The following is a 16,632-nucleotide window of genomic DNA, read 5'->3' as shown; positions in this document are numbered from 1 at the left end:
CCATCAAATTAATCCATAAATTCTCAGCACCTTCAGGAATACATGAAAAACATGGAGAAGCCAGGAGTCTGTTCTAAGGGAAGTGCGACGATACATGCTCAGTATAAAGTTAGTCTCCTTTCACATGTGAACTCTCATTAGGCACTATTTGAACCTAACTATGACAACTGTAAGCTACTTATTTGGACATCACAATCTTAAGATACATATTTGGGTGCGGTGGCACACACCTGTAATCCCAGCAGTTGGGAGGCTGAGGCAGGAGGATCCTGAGTACAAAGCCAGCCTCAGAAAAAGCAAGGTGTTAAGCAACTCAGTGAGACCCTGTCTCTAAGTAAAATACAAAATAGGGCTGAGGATGTGGTTCAGTGATCTAGTGGACCTGAGTTCAATCTCTAGTACCCCCCCCCCCCAAAAAAAAGATACATAAACACCAACAGTTGTTTGGATTAGCTAAAGCCTTCTTAAGAAATGTCATTAAGCCAGTAGCACACACCTGTAATCCCAGTGACTAGGGAGGCTAAGGCAAGAGATTGCAAGTTCAAGGCCAGTCTCAGCAACTTACAAAGACCCCAAGCAATTTAGCCATACCTCGTCTCAAAATAAAAAATAAAAAGGGCTGGGGGTAGAGCTCAGTAGTAAATCACCCCTGTGTGCAATCCCCAATACCAAAAACAAACAACAAAACAAAACCAAAAAAATGAGAAATGCCATTAAATAATTCACACTTTAAAAAATCTGCAAAATTTCCTGTGACAAAAGAATAGATAGCAATGATTAAACAGCTCTATTCCTGTGTATTATCCTCCCCCGCCTTTTCTTCCTTTTGTGAATAGCAAAGCAAATTAATGAATTTGGAGTCTGAGCATGCTATGATGATTTAACAACTGATTTTGTCCATTGATCAATGTGTGGAATTTGAGCAGTTAGGCAAATCCAAACATATGTCAGCATAAATCAATAAGTTATAGAGCACTTTGTTTCAATACACAGTGCTCAGAAAGACATGAACTGAATTATAATCAGTGGTTATCTCAGGATGGTGAAATTTTAGGTTACTTTTAATCCCTTTTTGTTTCTTATCTATAATTTAAAATTGTTTCCACAAAACTTCAGTTGAATTAATTATGTTAAAGTGTTTATCTCCCAATTCAAAAATCCTCTGGATGGTTAATTTCATGTATTGACTCTATTGAGCCATGAGGTGCCCATATATTTGGTTGGACAATATTCTAAATGTGTCTCTGAGGGTGTTTCTGGATGAGAAAACATTAACATTTCAATCTATAGATTAAGTAAAGCAGATTACCTCTCTAAGGAGGATGTGTTTCATCCAATCAATTGAAGATTAAAATAGAATACCCTGAGCTGGGACACTGGCCCTTTCTGGTCCTTAGACTCAATGGAATTATAGGTTCCTTTGGGTCTCCTGGATGCCAGCTTTTAGACAGGAACTTACACTACCACTTCCCCTGGGTCTTTAGCCTACAGACCATAGACATTGGGATAGCTCAGCCTCCATAAACAAGTGAACAAATTTCATATATATATATATATATATATATATATATATATATATATACACACACACACACACACACACACACACATAAAGAAGATGTCTATCTATCTATGTTCTGTTTCTCTGGAGAGCCTTATTATACCTTCTTATCATCCCACTAAATAAACAACTCTGCAATAAAATAGGTACATGTCTGAATTGATTATGGTTATAATTTTATATGCAAATGACTATCCTAAGGCATCTATAACCAAATGTGGAGCAACTCACAGAGCTACAATTTGGCATTAAGTCTAAAATCATTATTTAACCTCTCTATAATAATTATCTTTCAACTTTAGCAAAATCCTTATTACTGTTTCTAATTAAATATCTTTAAATAAGAGATCCTTTATAATGTATTCTGTTTTCTCATATATTGAATGGATATTTGATTTTATAAAAACACAAAAATTTTATAAGACATGGCTACATTATCATAAATGTTAATATATGGAAGATGTGACCATCCCTTAAATCATGTATGATCTTCATCTGGTGATTCCAAAGGACTGGTCCTCTGAATAGGAGTCATCTTTCTGTTCTTGGTTAATGCACTAGTAAAAGAGGCAACAAAATGGAACTTTGATTGCCTAAAAATATGCTTGCTTTATTGATGGACAAACATGTCTGCTGTCAGAGATCCCAAGGCAATCCAGGGATGGTGTTACAGTGGTTTTGTAAGTTCCTAATTCTCAGTTATTTGGCTCCTTGGGTCTGCCTCTAGTGCATACCCAGATTTGAAGATTTCTGCATAATTTAAAAGGTATTTAAACCTCTTCTGATCTCATTTCTTCATCCATGAAATGTGAAAATATAATGTACATTCATTCGTTCCCTTATGCCATAGGGCAACATTTTTTAAAATTCATTTTTGTATATCGGTTTCATTTAATTATTCTATGTCAAACTAATAAACAATCTTTGACCAAAAAATCAGAGTAACTAGTTATATACTTAATTTGCTCAAAAAAATATTTACAAAAGTTATCATTCAGATCTTGAAATAATAAAAGTACATAAATTACTTAATGAGAACCAGAGACTAATTTGGGATTTTTGCATCCTACAATGTCTTTCCTTCAGCCATTCATCTGCTAAGGATCTAATATGAAATGCCTAAAGTGTTGATTAGATAAAGATAATTTTTAAAAGTTAATAAGCACATTGACAATTGTAACAACTCATTAATAATCAGAAAGATGAAAATTGAAATGGCAATGCAATATCACTTCATGCTTATTGAACTTGTGAAAAATTCAGAAAGCTGGAGAGTGCTGTCAGGAATATTCAGATAGAGAAAAATTCATGGAGACTGGTAAGAATATAGACTATTGTGGCCTTTATGGGGACTAATTTGACAATATTGATTCCAATTAAATATATGCACAACCCATGACTCACATGCTCTGAATTTGGGATAAAATACAAACATAAAATCCAAAGAAATTCTCACAGGTCGATGGAGAGATATTGTACCATGATTTTTGCTACAGTGCCATTTGTGATAAAATGAGGTTGGAAGCAAACCAGAAAAAAAAAATTGGATAGAATAAGGTGTACACACAACACTCAAGTGTTCTGTAACAGCCAGAATCTATAGATTAGATGCACACCTAGCAATGTATGTCAGTGTTCAGAATGTAATACTCAGTAGAAGAGAAGCATGAAAATTAGTAATATATTGAAGGAACCATGCACCCCAACATATGCCTTTTGACATAAAAATTATTTTTGAGCTAAAGGCAATTAAGTAGCAGCAGAAGAAAGAAAAAAATCTCCCTATCCTTGTTTTTATACCTAAAGGCAGGATACAAATTCTCTTTTGTTGAATATAGTTCTAGATTCTTCTCAGCCCAGAGACAGTACTGGAGGAATCTATAAACAAACCTTATTCTTAGTCTGTCCATATATATTCACCTTCCCATATATTTCCTGCCCTTAGATACTAAAACTGCTTTCTTTTGTCTAGTCATCTCCCCAGAAATTTATTGTTTTTTTCTTGAAGGTGCTCTATAAACCAGTGTTCTGGAGCCACTGCTTTGAGTTAGTTTTCATGAAGGTTTCTCTCACATCATGAGCACTGTCCATGAGTAAACATACTGGTTTATCTCTTGTTAATCAGTCTTTCACTAAAGGGGTCCATCCTAATTAGGAAACTCATAAAGGTTGACAAAGAAAAGTACTTTTTAGTTCTGACAATGTACGTAGTAGAAAATATACAATAGAGAGAAGAATTTTTAAAAAGGTATAGATTGGTAATGGGAGACATGTAACACACTAAGTGCATATTATTACAGTGCCATATGGGATTTTGTTAGGAAAGCAATGAAAGTGCAATGGATGAGTTACTGGCTGTAATGAGCAAGGGAGAAAGAGCCCAGTGAGGAGGGGAGGGAATCCTTTGTAGAGGATTGGGCTAGTCTGCGTGTCTACTGTTAGCTCTCCTCCAGGTTTTAGACCACTTATTCTAGAACTTTCTATATAATTATGTGTAACTGGTATGTTCTATAGGTTTCGTGATATAAGGGGAAAACTAGGGAATTTACGGAAAACTACACCTGAGATTGGCTCTCAACTCCACCACCTGCTACTACCTGATCTGAAGTCCTCTGAGCTTCCCATCATCTGGACATTAGCTTCTTCAATTTAGTGAAGCCTCACAGAGTTGCCGGGAGAACAAAATGTGATGACATATGAAATATCTAATAATATACCCAGAAAAGACTAGGCCTGCCTCAGAACTTAACTCCTCTGGGATTCTTTTTCTAAAATGTACAAAGGCAGTTTAATATTATTATAGCAGATAAAGGGGGAGAAAACAATTTTTATTACAGCTATTGACTGGTGAATTTTGGGAAGCTACATGGCCATAATTTACTTCAAAAGTTAATAAATTTTAGCTGTTTTCTTATAGGCTGGGTTGTGGATTTTTATCTGTTCTTTCCACTCCTGTGATACTTTCTATCAAACAAATGATGCTGACTTTTTGTTTGGGAAAATGAACAAACACCAAGTTTTTAAAACCTGCTTTGTTGCAAATCTCTGTTACACTACGTGTTTCCTCAAACTGCAATCCATTCCAGTCTCCTTTCTGGCCTATGTTGAGCATTTTATTTAAGATCACATATTTTTGTAGTTATAATATCTTGCTTTCATACAAGCCTTATTTTAAATGCATTGTGACTACATTTAATGAGGGACACTTAATTGAGATCTTTGACAGTGGTAGTGAAAAGAAATCAAAAAACTAGGAAAAGAGAGGCGTCAGTGTCTCATTTTCTAGACAACTTTTCTCTACAACCTGAACTACATGGTTACATTTAATATGACAACAGAGGAAATGTTGAATTTTTGTTTAAAATCCAAATTCATTTAATTAAAGATGGGGGGAAACTATAAAAAGAAAAAAAGTAGGAAGTTATAGAGACAAAACACAGGGTCACCATGTTCAAGGAATTAATGTGGAGACGGTTTGCCACAGTTTATGATATACAGTAAGTGTTCCTTAAATTGAAGCTATTACATATTAATCATATTAATTCAACTGATAGTTCTGGGCACCTACTAAAAAGCCAGCTTCTAGTCACTGGAGCAATGAATAATACAAACCCAAACATCCAGCCTTTATGGATGGCAACCAGTGCCATAGAGAAAACCAAAGCAGCAAAAACTGAGGGTAAGCAGGTGGAAGGCTTTGTAATTTTCAATTGAGTGGTCAAATAAGATTCCTGGAAAAGGTGACATTTAAAAGAAGCCTGGAGGAGAATAGGAACAAAGAGAATGAAGATTTGCCTTTCTAAATGGGCAGCTCCATAATAAAATGACAACTTGGAAAAGCATTCATCTTGTATTTGTGATGTCTGGCTTGTCCCACTGATTGATCCTACAGAAAATGAAACTCAAATCCCCGCTTGAAAACCCTGGGGCTTCCCCAAATGAGAAAATCTGTAGGTCAAGAAAATGGAGGATTAAAGACTGTGATATCTCTTGCCATTTGATTTCAGTCTATTCTTGCTTCATTTCTCATATCGAAATATACATGAATTCCTGAGATTATCAACAGGAAAAAAGTTATTATATTACATGTTGCAATAAGATTATTATCATCCTTGTTCTCTCTCCTAAAATATGGGGGAAAAATTGTTTTAAGGAAGAAAGATTGCTGAGATAACTCCATGCTTAGTGATGAAAAATCATTTCAGCTATGAGTTTGCAACTAGAGCAAGAACAATCTGATTGTGAACTGCAGTGTGGAAGATAGAAGATTCTTGACAAGATCCTCTTCTCTTTCCCTCTCTGTTTCTCTCTCTCTCCGCCCCCCCCCTCAGAGAAAGCATCTTAGCACTGAAGCAGTTCTGTCAGTATGGAAGAATGAGAGCTGAATATTAAAATAGCTGCAGGGCCTCAGTAAGGGGATTACAAATATAAATTCTGAGTCAAAAGGGCATTGCTATTTGCTGTCATGTGTCTTCGGGCCCTTGGCCCAGGAAATCTACTGTCTGGATGGTTTGCAAGTGCTGGATACCTAAGAAAAGACAGCCAAAATGCTCTATGAAATATAAAGTTAAAGAAAATGTTCCATGAAGTATTACTTTTCTTAGGACTCCAACCTGGTTACTGAAGCATAATTTCACAGAATTACAAAAAGAAAAGAAGGAAGAAAGAAGGAAAATGTTCCAAAGGGTACTAAACACTGAAGTTAGAGATATTTCATAGACGACTTAGAAAAAGACTTAGTTGTGCCTTAACTTTTAGTTTATAAATTTCAAATAAATAGATACAGCAATTCTACTTCAGTCATACATAGAAAGAGGGGCAAATTCTATACATGCATTATTGTAATGTTTGAAAGTTATATTCAGCTCCACTTAATGAAATAGATCCTCTTAGCATCTTTACTCTCAAAGACATGATTTGTAAAATGAAACTACTCATACTGGCAAGAGTAGTCCCAGACAAGCAGGAGGCTGTGACTTTATCTGTGCAGTGCTCGCTCTTTCACCTTCTCTCACTGAGATTCACTCCATTAGCTTGTAGCCATTAGTGGTGGTTAAAACACAAAACTTGCTGAAGAGAATTATCAGTCATTTATACTCTGGAGTGAGGAGTCTGGGAGTCTGCTGTCCTGTGGAGTAAGGAAATCATCCACAGAAAAACTCTAGCACCTCACGGATCAGAGGACAAGCCCCACACTTTCAATCAGCACCACCATCACCTGTCCCAGGCCTAATTATCATGGCTAATATGCACTTCCTTCAGACAGACAAGAAACTCTGAGCTTTAAAGAAAAGCCCTTCTAATCTATAAGGTAGCTGGAGATGCTCCTAAAGTATTTATACAAGTACAATACTACTACAGGTGAATCAAAGTCTGACAAAGGAGAACTCTCATGAAAACATAGGTTGGGACAGTGCTGTGGGCTTCTGCTACTTAGCAGCAGAAGAAAGAAGTCAGAGTTCAGACCGTATGTCATGTCTCAAATATAAAATCAAGTTTTCATTAGGTTACTTTTCCCATCCCTAGCTATAAAATACACAGAAAATTCTAGACATAGATGGTACAAAGTAGAAAAAAATATCTCATTGCTAGAAAAAGCAAAAGTTATTGTCTTCCTAAGCTTTTTTGTTTCCTTCAAGAAAAACATTTTCTTTTGCCTACCCAGGTGAAAATCATTATCTATATGAATCATTCTGCTTTTCTTACTTGACAGTTAAACTGTGAATATACCAAAATGTATCTGAATATGTTACTTACAGTGGCCACACTATATTCTCTTAAATGGATATGTGGGATAACTGATATTAACTATTAACCTTTTATTTATATCGGATATAAATAAAATAAAAGTACATATATACATATTTACATATACTTATAAAAGGAAATATGCTTTATTTATGTTTATATATTAAGGAATATATTTTATATGCAGTTTGTTTTATAAGCTCAATATATAGTCATAGACCACATCATGATACTTCAGTCAATAACAGACTGTACATATAATAAGTTGACATGGCTTAGTGATATCATAGTTGTTTCAATCTGTATATGTACAACCCATGATATTCGTACAACAAAATCGTTTAATGATGCATTCTCAGAATGTATTTTTATTGTTCCATGATGCATGACTGTTCTCTCTCTGTCTGTGTAGGAGGGTGACTAATGAACTGGGGCTATGTGTGTGGCACAGTGGTAAAGTACAGACCTAGCACATCTGAGGCTACAAGTTCAACACTCAGTACCACAAAAAGACAAAACAAAACAAAAACCATATAGTTAATTATATATAGTTTTAGGTATTTCACTATTATGAAGAGCTCAACAATGAAACACAAATTGTTGTGCAAATCTTAACTTTTTCAGGTTAATTCTGAGAAGTAGAATTAATGGTTAGAATGGGACTCTTAATTTGTGTTGGTATTCAAACAGCAACAACAACAACAAAAAAGACAGAGGTTTAAAAAATAAAAAAGGCTTAAGGAAAAGGGTACAAAGCTGCTCAGAAAAGATGTGGCCTGAACTGTATCAGTCGGTGGCCCTCTTAGGTGGGCACCACCAATCTACTTGCTGGAGCCCTGGATATGGGGAGCAGAGAGGTGGGGTTGGGCAACCAGGAGATGCTGAAGCAACATGTGGGGTTGTGGTGGGGTGGTAGAGGAGTGGCTTAATTTCAACATTTCAACAACCAATATGGCCATGCCAGTGTACATTAGATGAAAATCAGAACTGTTCTTGACACAAAATGCCAATTTACTTTCAGAAGAATTTAACTTCTTTTCATTTCCTTACTCCTTACATGAAAGATTCCACATAGCAATAGCAATTGGCTTCTTCAATTTTCTTAAATTGTTCTCAGTGAAATTTGATCTTTTCTTCAAATAGGTTTTTTTTTTTTAAATTTTGTATTAAATATGTAATTAGGCACCTAACCATTTTTTTTTTCAGTATTTCCCTGTTAATAGGGATAAAGTTACAAGACACCCAGGGCATTGATGCCAATCTCTGTAGCTCACGAACACCTTGTGGTGTTGTGTGGCAGGTTGCTGAGAAAACACACCAACTCTCAGTTTTGTCTAAATTGAAGAGTCTTTAGTTAGCTGGTCAGCCAGCGACTGCTCCCCACAGGACCCATAACTGTCTCTGCAAGGAAAAGCAGCAAGCCTGAGCATTTTAGGATATTTAAAGATAAAAACCGCAAAAACCACAACCAGGTTGACGGAGCTGCAAGCAAACAGGTACAGAAGCTGAATTGGGTGGTTAGGAGACAATGCAATGGGTACATTATTTCCCATGGGATTCTCCAGGTTGGCATAGCAGCAGCAAGCAGAAGGAAACTAGGTCAGAATGACCCTAGTTCAGTACAAGTTAGAGAATGGTTACTAATGTCTAGACAATCAATCTCTGACAAAGTACATTGCCCAAGAAAAATGGAAACCAATGAGAACAATTTTACATTGTATAAGAATTGCTATTTTATGTTGCCAAGTATGCTATGCTAGGTAACTATTAATGGGTACAGAGGTGAGGCTTTCCCATTGGAGAAGCATTTCTTACATGATATGGAGTCTCAGGGTAAAATGGAGTCTGTTTGGTCATTGCCCATATAGCCTGGCCCGTAACAATCACCACGTTTGTTTTTATGGAGGAAGTGAAATTCTGCTAGGGTGTCTAGATATGCAAACGAGTTTTAGTCCAGGTTCTAATTGCTTGTAACTTTAAATGAGTAAGAACTGTTTTACTCATGTACAGGATGATAGCAGTTATTCCATTATTGGAAGGATATAAGCTATAGTGATATATAATCTGTAAGATTTAGGACTACTTTAGATAATCACATCTTGAGGCCAAAATATTATTAAATACATTCATAACTAAGTAATTAAAAAACAAACAGTTCTCCCCATGCAATTGTACCAAAAGACTTTGCCTCATTGTATTGTATTTAAAACCTTCAGTGAATATGAAAGTATTGTTTAAAAACAAGTACATTACAGACTTGAGAGAATGGAACATAATGGTACAACACTGGAGTCATTGTCATTAAAAGCAGAGTGAACAAGATTGTTTTGGCTAATTTAATAAGGCTTGAAACAGAAAAACAAGGGATAATGAGCAGAGTGGAGACAAAACTATCATTATTTGCAGATTAAATGACTGTATACTTAGAAAAGCAAATAAACTCAATTGTAAAGCCTTAGAATTAATAAGAAAGCAGCAATGGCTGGACACAGGTAATACTGATAGAAGAAAATATGTCCTATGGTAGAGCCTCGGTCTTTCTGTTGTTGTCATCAGCATTTGAGTATTCTTCATTCAGTATGGATTGTTTGCAATCTACTTGAAAGTCTGTGTTATATAGTTATTGTAGTTTTCCTGAAGCATTTGTTTCTTGTTGGGTTTTGTGCCAGTTTGGGATGTGACCTCTTAACTAGTGAATAAATTTCTGTTTGACATTCACTACTGAGTAAATCTTTGCAATTTAAGCTATTTAATACCAGCACATGCATCTCTGACATGAGGAGTCCATTCTTACCTTCACTTTATGATGGGAAGCTTAATAATATGTGACAATGTTATGGGCCAGACTATACGGGCAACCCGGATGTAGTTTTTCACAGTTTTTACCTTTAAATATCCTAATATGCTCAGGCTTGCTGCTGTTCCTTGCAGAGACAGTTATGGGTCCTGTGGGGAGTAGTCGCTGGCCCGCCGGCTAAATAAAGACTCTTCAATTTGGACAAAACTGGGACTTGGTGTTTTCTGAGCAACCTTCCTCCTAACAGTGATACAGCTGGATAAAGGCCCACCTCTTTCCTGAAAGGTTTCTCAGAAACCATAGATTTTTCAGGACAGAAAGTACCTTTAAGAATCCAAACACCCAAGGCATCAATGTCCAAGTAGATTCCATAACATGTCTGAGAGGTACTTTTTCAGTTATGCCGATACCCTTAAAGTGACAGATGACACTATTGCCTAAGATATAGCTGTGAATTCAGGACATGTTTGATCATTAGCAACTTCTTATACTGAGCTGAGAAACCACTTTCTGGAACTTTGAACCACTGGCCTCTTGGGTGCAAGTATTTTGCAGTTTATTCAACAGGATCTATCTGAAGATGGCAATAAGAGCATTTAAAAAAATTTTTTTTCCTGGAGAAAATTTTTAAAAAAAGAAAAGAAAAAGCCCAAGTTCTTTATATTTCCCTAATCATTCCTAATTTGTTGCTCTACACTCTTGGCTTACACTGGGTCACTGGAAAACATTAACCTTTGCTTCCTGCCACCTCCTGGTTTCTACACCGGGCATACTGGCTCTTCTAGTTCTTACTCTAATTACATCCATTCTATTGCTGTCCAACTAGCTTAAAGTTATAAATTTCTGTGTCACTTTAACATGTCATTTATGAAAGGAGCCAAGATTAAGAATCTGATAAAATTAGATTTTCAAATAGTTGGTCATTACTAAGTAACTAATCTCTCCTTGGCCAGGTTAATAATTACTTTTTATATCTGTTAACTTAACTTGTTGGACTGGACTAAAGAGACCTGGGTTTTATTCAAATTTAATGGTTCTCAGGCTTCTTATTTGTAAAGTGAGTGTTTTGATGGTTTCTAAAGTCTCTTCTGTTTTTTAACCTATATAGGAATGCTGGTATTTATGTGTTGCAGAGCAAGAAAAACACCTAACTGTTCTCAACAGATATCAGTAAAATTATCACCAAAAAGATACGAAATACCACATGCATTTGAAATACCATATGTGAGTTGCCTAAATGGATTAAATAATTATCAATAAACATATATGCAATGATATTGTATATGGTATGGCAATTGCATTGGTATACTAGAGGTTAATGAAAACAGAAATAAAAACTGGATAGAATAAAATTATTTGAATTTTAGTTATGTCTAACCCTTACACAACTTCCTGACATTTGAACATAAGAACTGAGAGGCAGATGGAATGATTCTCATTTAAGCAAAGTCCAGAGCAAGGAGAACATGCTGCCCATTATTGCCTTCCGGAATGTTTTTCCAGGCGTAAATGTATGCACTGTAAATTAATAGCATTCTCCCTTACCAAAAGAAATATGGGCTTATTTTTTTCCATGTACCATCTAGCATAAATATAATAGTCATTAAAGGATGAATAATAATGAAGCTCCACCGGGTAGTTTAATTTTAGGAAGCATTAATGTTAAAGATGGACCCAAAAGCAGATTCTGTGAGATTTAGAATACAAAGCAATTATTCTTAAAACCTAAAAACAATTGCTGAAATTAATATGATATGAATACACAGAGACCCTGAAAAAAGCAATCCTAGCTGCTCCTTATGTTTCATTAAAGCACACAAACTCATGCATATATACACACACGATTTCTCAGTTTGGGCTCTCTGAAAGCTATGTAGTCTCTAATTCTATTGATGATTTGTTTTCCTTCACTTTCTTTTTGGGGGTTCATGTAGTATTTATCACACACATTTTCCTAACACTAGAACATATAATCTATGGTTAACAGTGCTGCTTATCGATTGTATTTTACTGATGTGAAAGATTATTGAAATCCTACACCAAAGAGTTTACCATCAATTTCCTTTCTTTTGAACTGCTTAGAGCCCTGATAATTGCTTGGCTTTTGAACTGAAGTGTCCAACACCTTTTTCAAATATCTTACATTTTTTTCATAAACTATAGGAACTCTCTCCACACAAACACCAGCCTTTAAATAAGAGAGGTTAATAGATAGGGTGCACATGCACACACTCCCTGCTCATGTTTCTGAAAAGGAAACCAAATAAGCCCCAAAGAACATGAGCACTAAGTGGCTTAAAAGCAGCAGTTTCACTTAAGAAGTTTCTACTTTGTCTGCTTTGGGTATATTTTTCAATTGTGCTGGAAGAAATGGTAGCACTGTTACAAATGCAGAGATGATCACAGATATGCAGAAAACACCTGCAGTTGTCTGGGCAACCAAGAAGAGAACGTTGAGGCAGTGAAACCAGAGAGGCCCGTCAGCCACGACTGCAGTGGGATCCCACTATTGTACTATGGGAGCTGAGCACAGAGTCACAAAGTGCAGGAGAAGGCCAATGGCCTCATTTGCCAGGCATTAGAGTTAAGTGATTGATTTGGAAAAATAATGTACAATCTCAGGCACACTGTAGATCATAGAATACATGGGAGACCATTTCTCTAAGGAAAGGATGGGCAGTTCCTCCATGCACATGCTTGCAGTTAGGCAAAGAAAGGTTATTAGATAATCGCCACCCAGTTAATAGACGAGCACTGAAATTAACTACAATGTTCCTTCCCCTCAAAATGCTTTTGCTCACAACAAGAATACCTAGACCTAGGGATTTTAAATGCATTGCTTTTGATTTCATGAAGTTCACTTAGGTAGTGAGAGTTAAGTATCTATAACTTGAATTTCTTTTTACATTTCTGATCAGTTTCATATGAAGAATGACCCTGAAGAGCACCCATATTCTCTGCAAGGCAGAGCCTGTTATTCACACAATGTTCAGCTTCTCTCATAAGAACTTCTCTCAGAAGAAATTCCCTTTATTTCATATGTTCTCTCTATTAGCTTCTAGGTGTACCTGGTTGTGAGGAAATGCTGTACAGGCCAAATGTTCCTTTCTCTAGATAGCTCATAAGGACCTGGATAAATTTGCATTAGAAATTCAATTAACTTTACATTAAAAGGTCAATTAACTGGGTCATGATAGAGATTGTTTTTAATTACTTTTTCTTTTAGGGCTTCTCATTTTGTCCAAGCACAAGTGACACTATCAAGTCATAGTCTCCTTGCCTGTTGGTTGCCTGAAATTCATATGCAAAACACACTGGAAATGACTGTCTTGGTTAACTTAATTAATAGGACACTCTTTGGGCAATTCATCAGGCTTACAGTATCATATAATCTTCCCGGCTTATCGTATCAGTAAGCAATAATGGAGTATTTTAGCTTAAACGCTCTCTTTAGTATTATCCATAACAATATCCTTCATTATTTGTCCTTGATGGTTTCTGTTTTCTTGGTGAAAGATGATAACAAAGTAAAATGATTTTAAGGATTTGTCCTTATTAGATTATATCACAGTGCATTTTGTGAAAAATGAACCAATAAAGTTATCAAAAACTAGTCACTCCATCTTGCTAGAGGGCTCTGGGTTTTCTTTGTGTTAACATAGGTCAAAATTCAACTCATTCATGTGTCACTGGAACCCATGTACTCCGGAGATTACCACTTAGCAGTAAGTAACAATTGTTAGTATCAGTGTTACTAAGTGGTAATCATTACTAAACCAGTGCTCCAGTAAAAGAAAACAGTATCTAAATAAAACATATTTTATATTAACATATTTTATATTAACATATTAACTCAAACTTTCATATGACTAGTAACTTAAAAATAAAGCAAATACTACTTGGGCATTGGTAAGAGGCAAAGTCATGAGTTAAAGTTTGTTTTATTTTTGCAGAAGGGAACAGCCCTTGCCTTATAGGAACAACAATATGCTAAGCACTTTATAAACATTTTAATTATACTATTCTCACTACAATCCTATGAGATAAAAATCCGTTATTCTCATTTTACTGACGAGAAAACTGCAGCTTTTGTCTCAGCCTAGATCATACAAATCATTAGGGGCCATTAGAAATGACATCACATTTATCTGCCTTTCCAGAGTTCACATTTTTGCACTAGCTCCAAGAATAGTGGGACCATATTTAAAAGGTTTGGGGAGTGTTTCAAATGCTTAGAAGGCAGTTTTGAAACTCAACCAGAAGGGAGTGGTTTTAGACCAATGCAACTTGAAAAGTAGCGTCACAACAGTGTAAATGAATTACACCATCAAGCACTTATTCTTTCTAGTGAGGCTAGATGAACCACAGCTCATATACCAGTGACCAATGCATGGACCAGGCTTCCCGTGGCACAAACCTAAGAAACTTCATATGAACTTCTTCTTTTCTGTGAAATCATTTTGGATAAAAGTAAACTTCCAAATTATTCTGTTTCCCCATTCGTAAAAAGGATAAGAGAGTCACGTCACTTATCCACGTTACAGATAGTAATGAAGGTTAATGTCCTAAACTATAAATCTATAGGGGCATTCATCTCAGTTGACATGATATTGCTAGTTTTAATGTGCTGATCTTTTCCAAAAACAAAGTAGCTTTTCTAAAGAATAAAAAAAGATAGCCATCAAATAACATGATGTTTACAGTAAAATACAAACTTTTAAAATGTATTATTCATACCTGCACCTCCGCCTATGCTCAGAATCTTAATTTCTGATTTTGCTTCTCCAATCCTGAAAAACAAACAAAAAAAAAATATGTACTTTACAAAAAATGTGCAAGGTGCTTTGTAAAATCTGATTACCAAGTCTATTTGAAGAAAATAGACTAAAAATACAATAAACAGAAACTGGGTTAACATGAAAGGTCTCAATTATTTCAGTGGTTCTAGTGCCCTCTTTAGAGTGTCTTTGTAAACATACAGATTCCATTCATCAACAGTCTTGACCTGGGAGACTTAAACACAGCTCTAGGAACATTGTAAAGGTATGACATACCATTTGCTTGAAGATTGTTTGGAGAACAAGAAAAAATAAATGAGGACTTTTGAGTCCAGTGACGTGATCAGCCCTTCAGAGTACATAGGGCAAAGGACAGGAGGTTCACCCTATTTCTGTGATATCTGCTATCTTCCTGTCCTTCTTCCCACCTTCATTTTGTTTTGTTTTGCTTTTGGTACCAGGGATTTAACCATTGAGCCACATCCCCAGTCCATTTTATATTTTATTTTGAGACAGGGTCTTTCTCAGTTGCTTAGGACCTTGCTAAGTTGCTGAGGCTGATTTTGAACTTGGAATCTTCCTTCTTCAGCCTCCCAAGCGGCTGGGATTACAGGTGTGCACTACTATGCCCAGCTTCCCACCTTTCTTTCAATAAACAATGTCTATTACTTATGTATGTAGCCTTAGATTCTGAGATTCAAAAATGAGTAAGATACTACTTGGCTCTCAGTTTGAAATGTGAGATAACAAAGCCCTGAAACAGAGAAGAACTAGAAACAGAGAAGAATAGATGAACTGGCAAGTAAGTTAGTAGCACCTGCTTGTAGATGGATAGAAAGGGGTCAGGAAAAAAAATATAAGTGTACAATGACTGTCATGTTTCTGTGGGTAAAGCGTGGCAGAGAAAATAGTTTGACACAGCAAGTTTACCTTTTGTCAGTTCTTTTATTCAGAAATCTGAATTCAGAAGATACTTGGACATGCAAAATTAACTGTGTAGGAGAGGGTCAGGCATCAATGACGTATTCTGGAAAATAATCATCATAAGGTAATGGCCAAGCAGGAGAGTGCACTCCACCACCCCAAAATGTTGCCAAGCGAGAAGAGCAGAGGGATGATGATGATGTAGCACCAAACTTTAAAAAGTCACTGAATTATAAGGAAGACACAATGGAGATAGGGAAAGAGAGTGACAAAGCTCAGAGGTGCAAGGGGAATGAGACAGAGACAGCCACCAGCAGTGTCAAAGAAATAACAAAGGAGAACATGTCCATTGGATTTGGCAATATGAATCGGTTTGATAACAACAGGCTTAAAAGAAAGTTAAGGCCAAACGTCAGATTAAAGAGTGAGAAGAGAAGAGGTGACAAGTAGAAGGAAAACATGAACTGGGTGATGTTTGTGTTTGTGTAACAGTGGGCCATTTTATGATCTGAACATAGCCCTTGCTGCTCTGCCACTGGGACTTATTTTTTTAAATGGACATGTTTCTTTCTTTTCCTCTGTCCATGCTCCTCCCTAATCTCTCCCCCTCCCTAATCTCAGGGAAACTGTATTACCTTTCCTCCCCATCCTCAATAAATTTATCTGTCCCTGAGTACACACCCGCTATAGGAACAAAGTAATCCAGATGTTGGGGAAGGTGCCAGAAGATCTCAGAAATGACTATCTTCCAAATTAACAAGTGAATTACAATTCTAACAGAGAACATGCAGAAGGTAGCCTTTGTTTTTTTTTTTTTTTTTTTT

The 16,632-nt window shown here is 36.1% G+C and overlaps 1 protein-coding gene across 1 annotated transcript in view; it reads right to left on the bottom strand.

Annotated features, from left to right (window-relative positions):
• The window catches only part of Hnmt (histamine N-methyltransferase), a 46,972-nt gene that overhangs the window by 20,621 nt on the left and 9,719 nt on the right, over positions 1-16,632 (bottom strand). The window contains exon 2 of the mRNA XM_015479141.2: positions 14,844-14,896. Coding sequence (XP_015334627.1) covers positions 14,844-14,896 — 53 coding nt within the window. The remainder of the gene's footprint in view (positions 1-14,843; positions 14,897-16,632) is intronic.

Source organism: Marmota marmota, unplaced genomic scaffold (genome assembly GCF_001458135.2).
Source record: "Marmota marmota marmota unplaced genomic scaffold, marMar, whole genome shotgun sequence".
Classification (NCBI taxonomy): domain Eukaryota; kingdom Metazoa; phylum Chordata; class Mammalia; order Rodentia; family Sciuridae; genus Marmota; species Marmota marmota.
The sequence above is the reverse complement of the archived record's forward strand: the minus strand, read 5'-3'. Positions and strand labels throughout refer to the sequence as shown.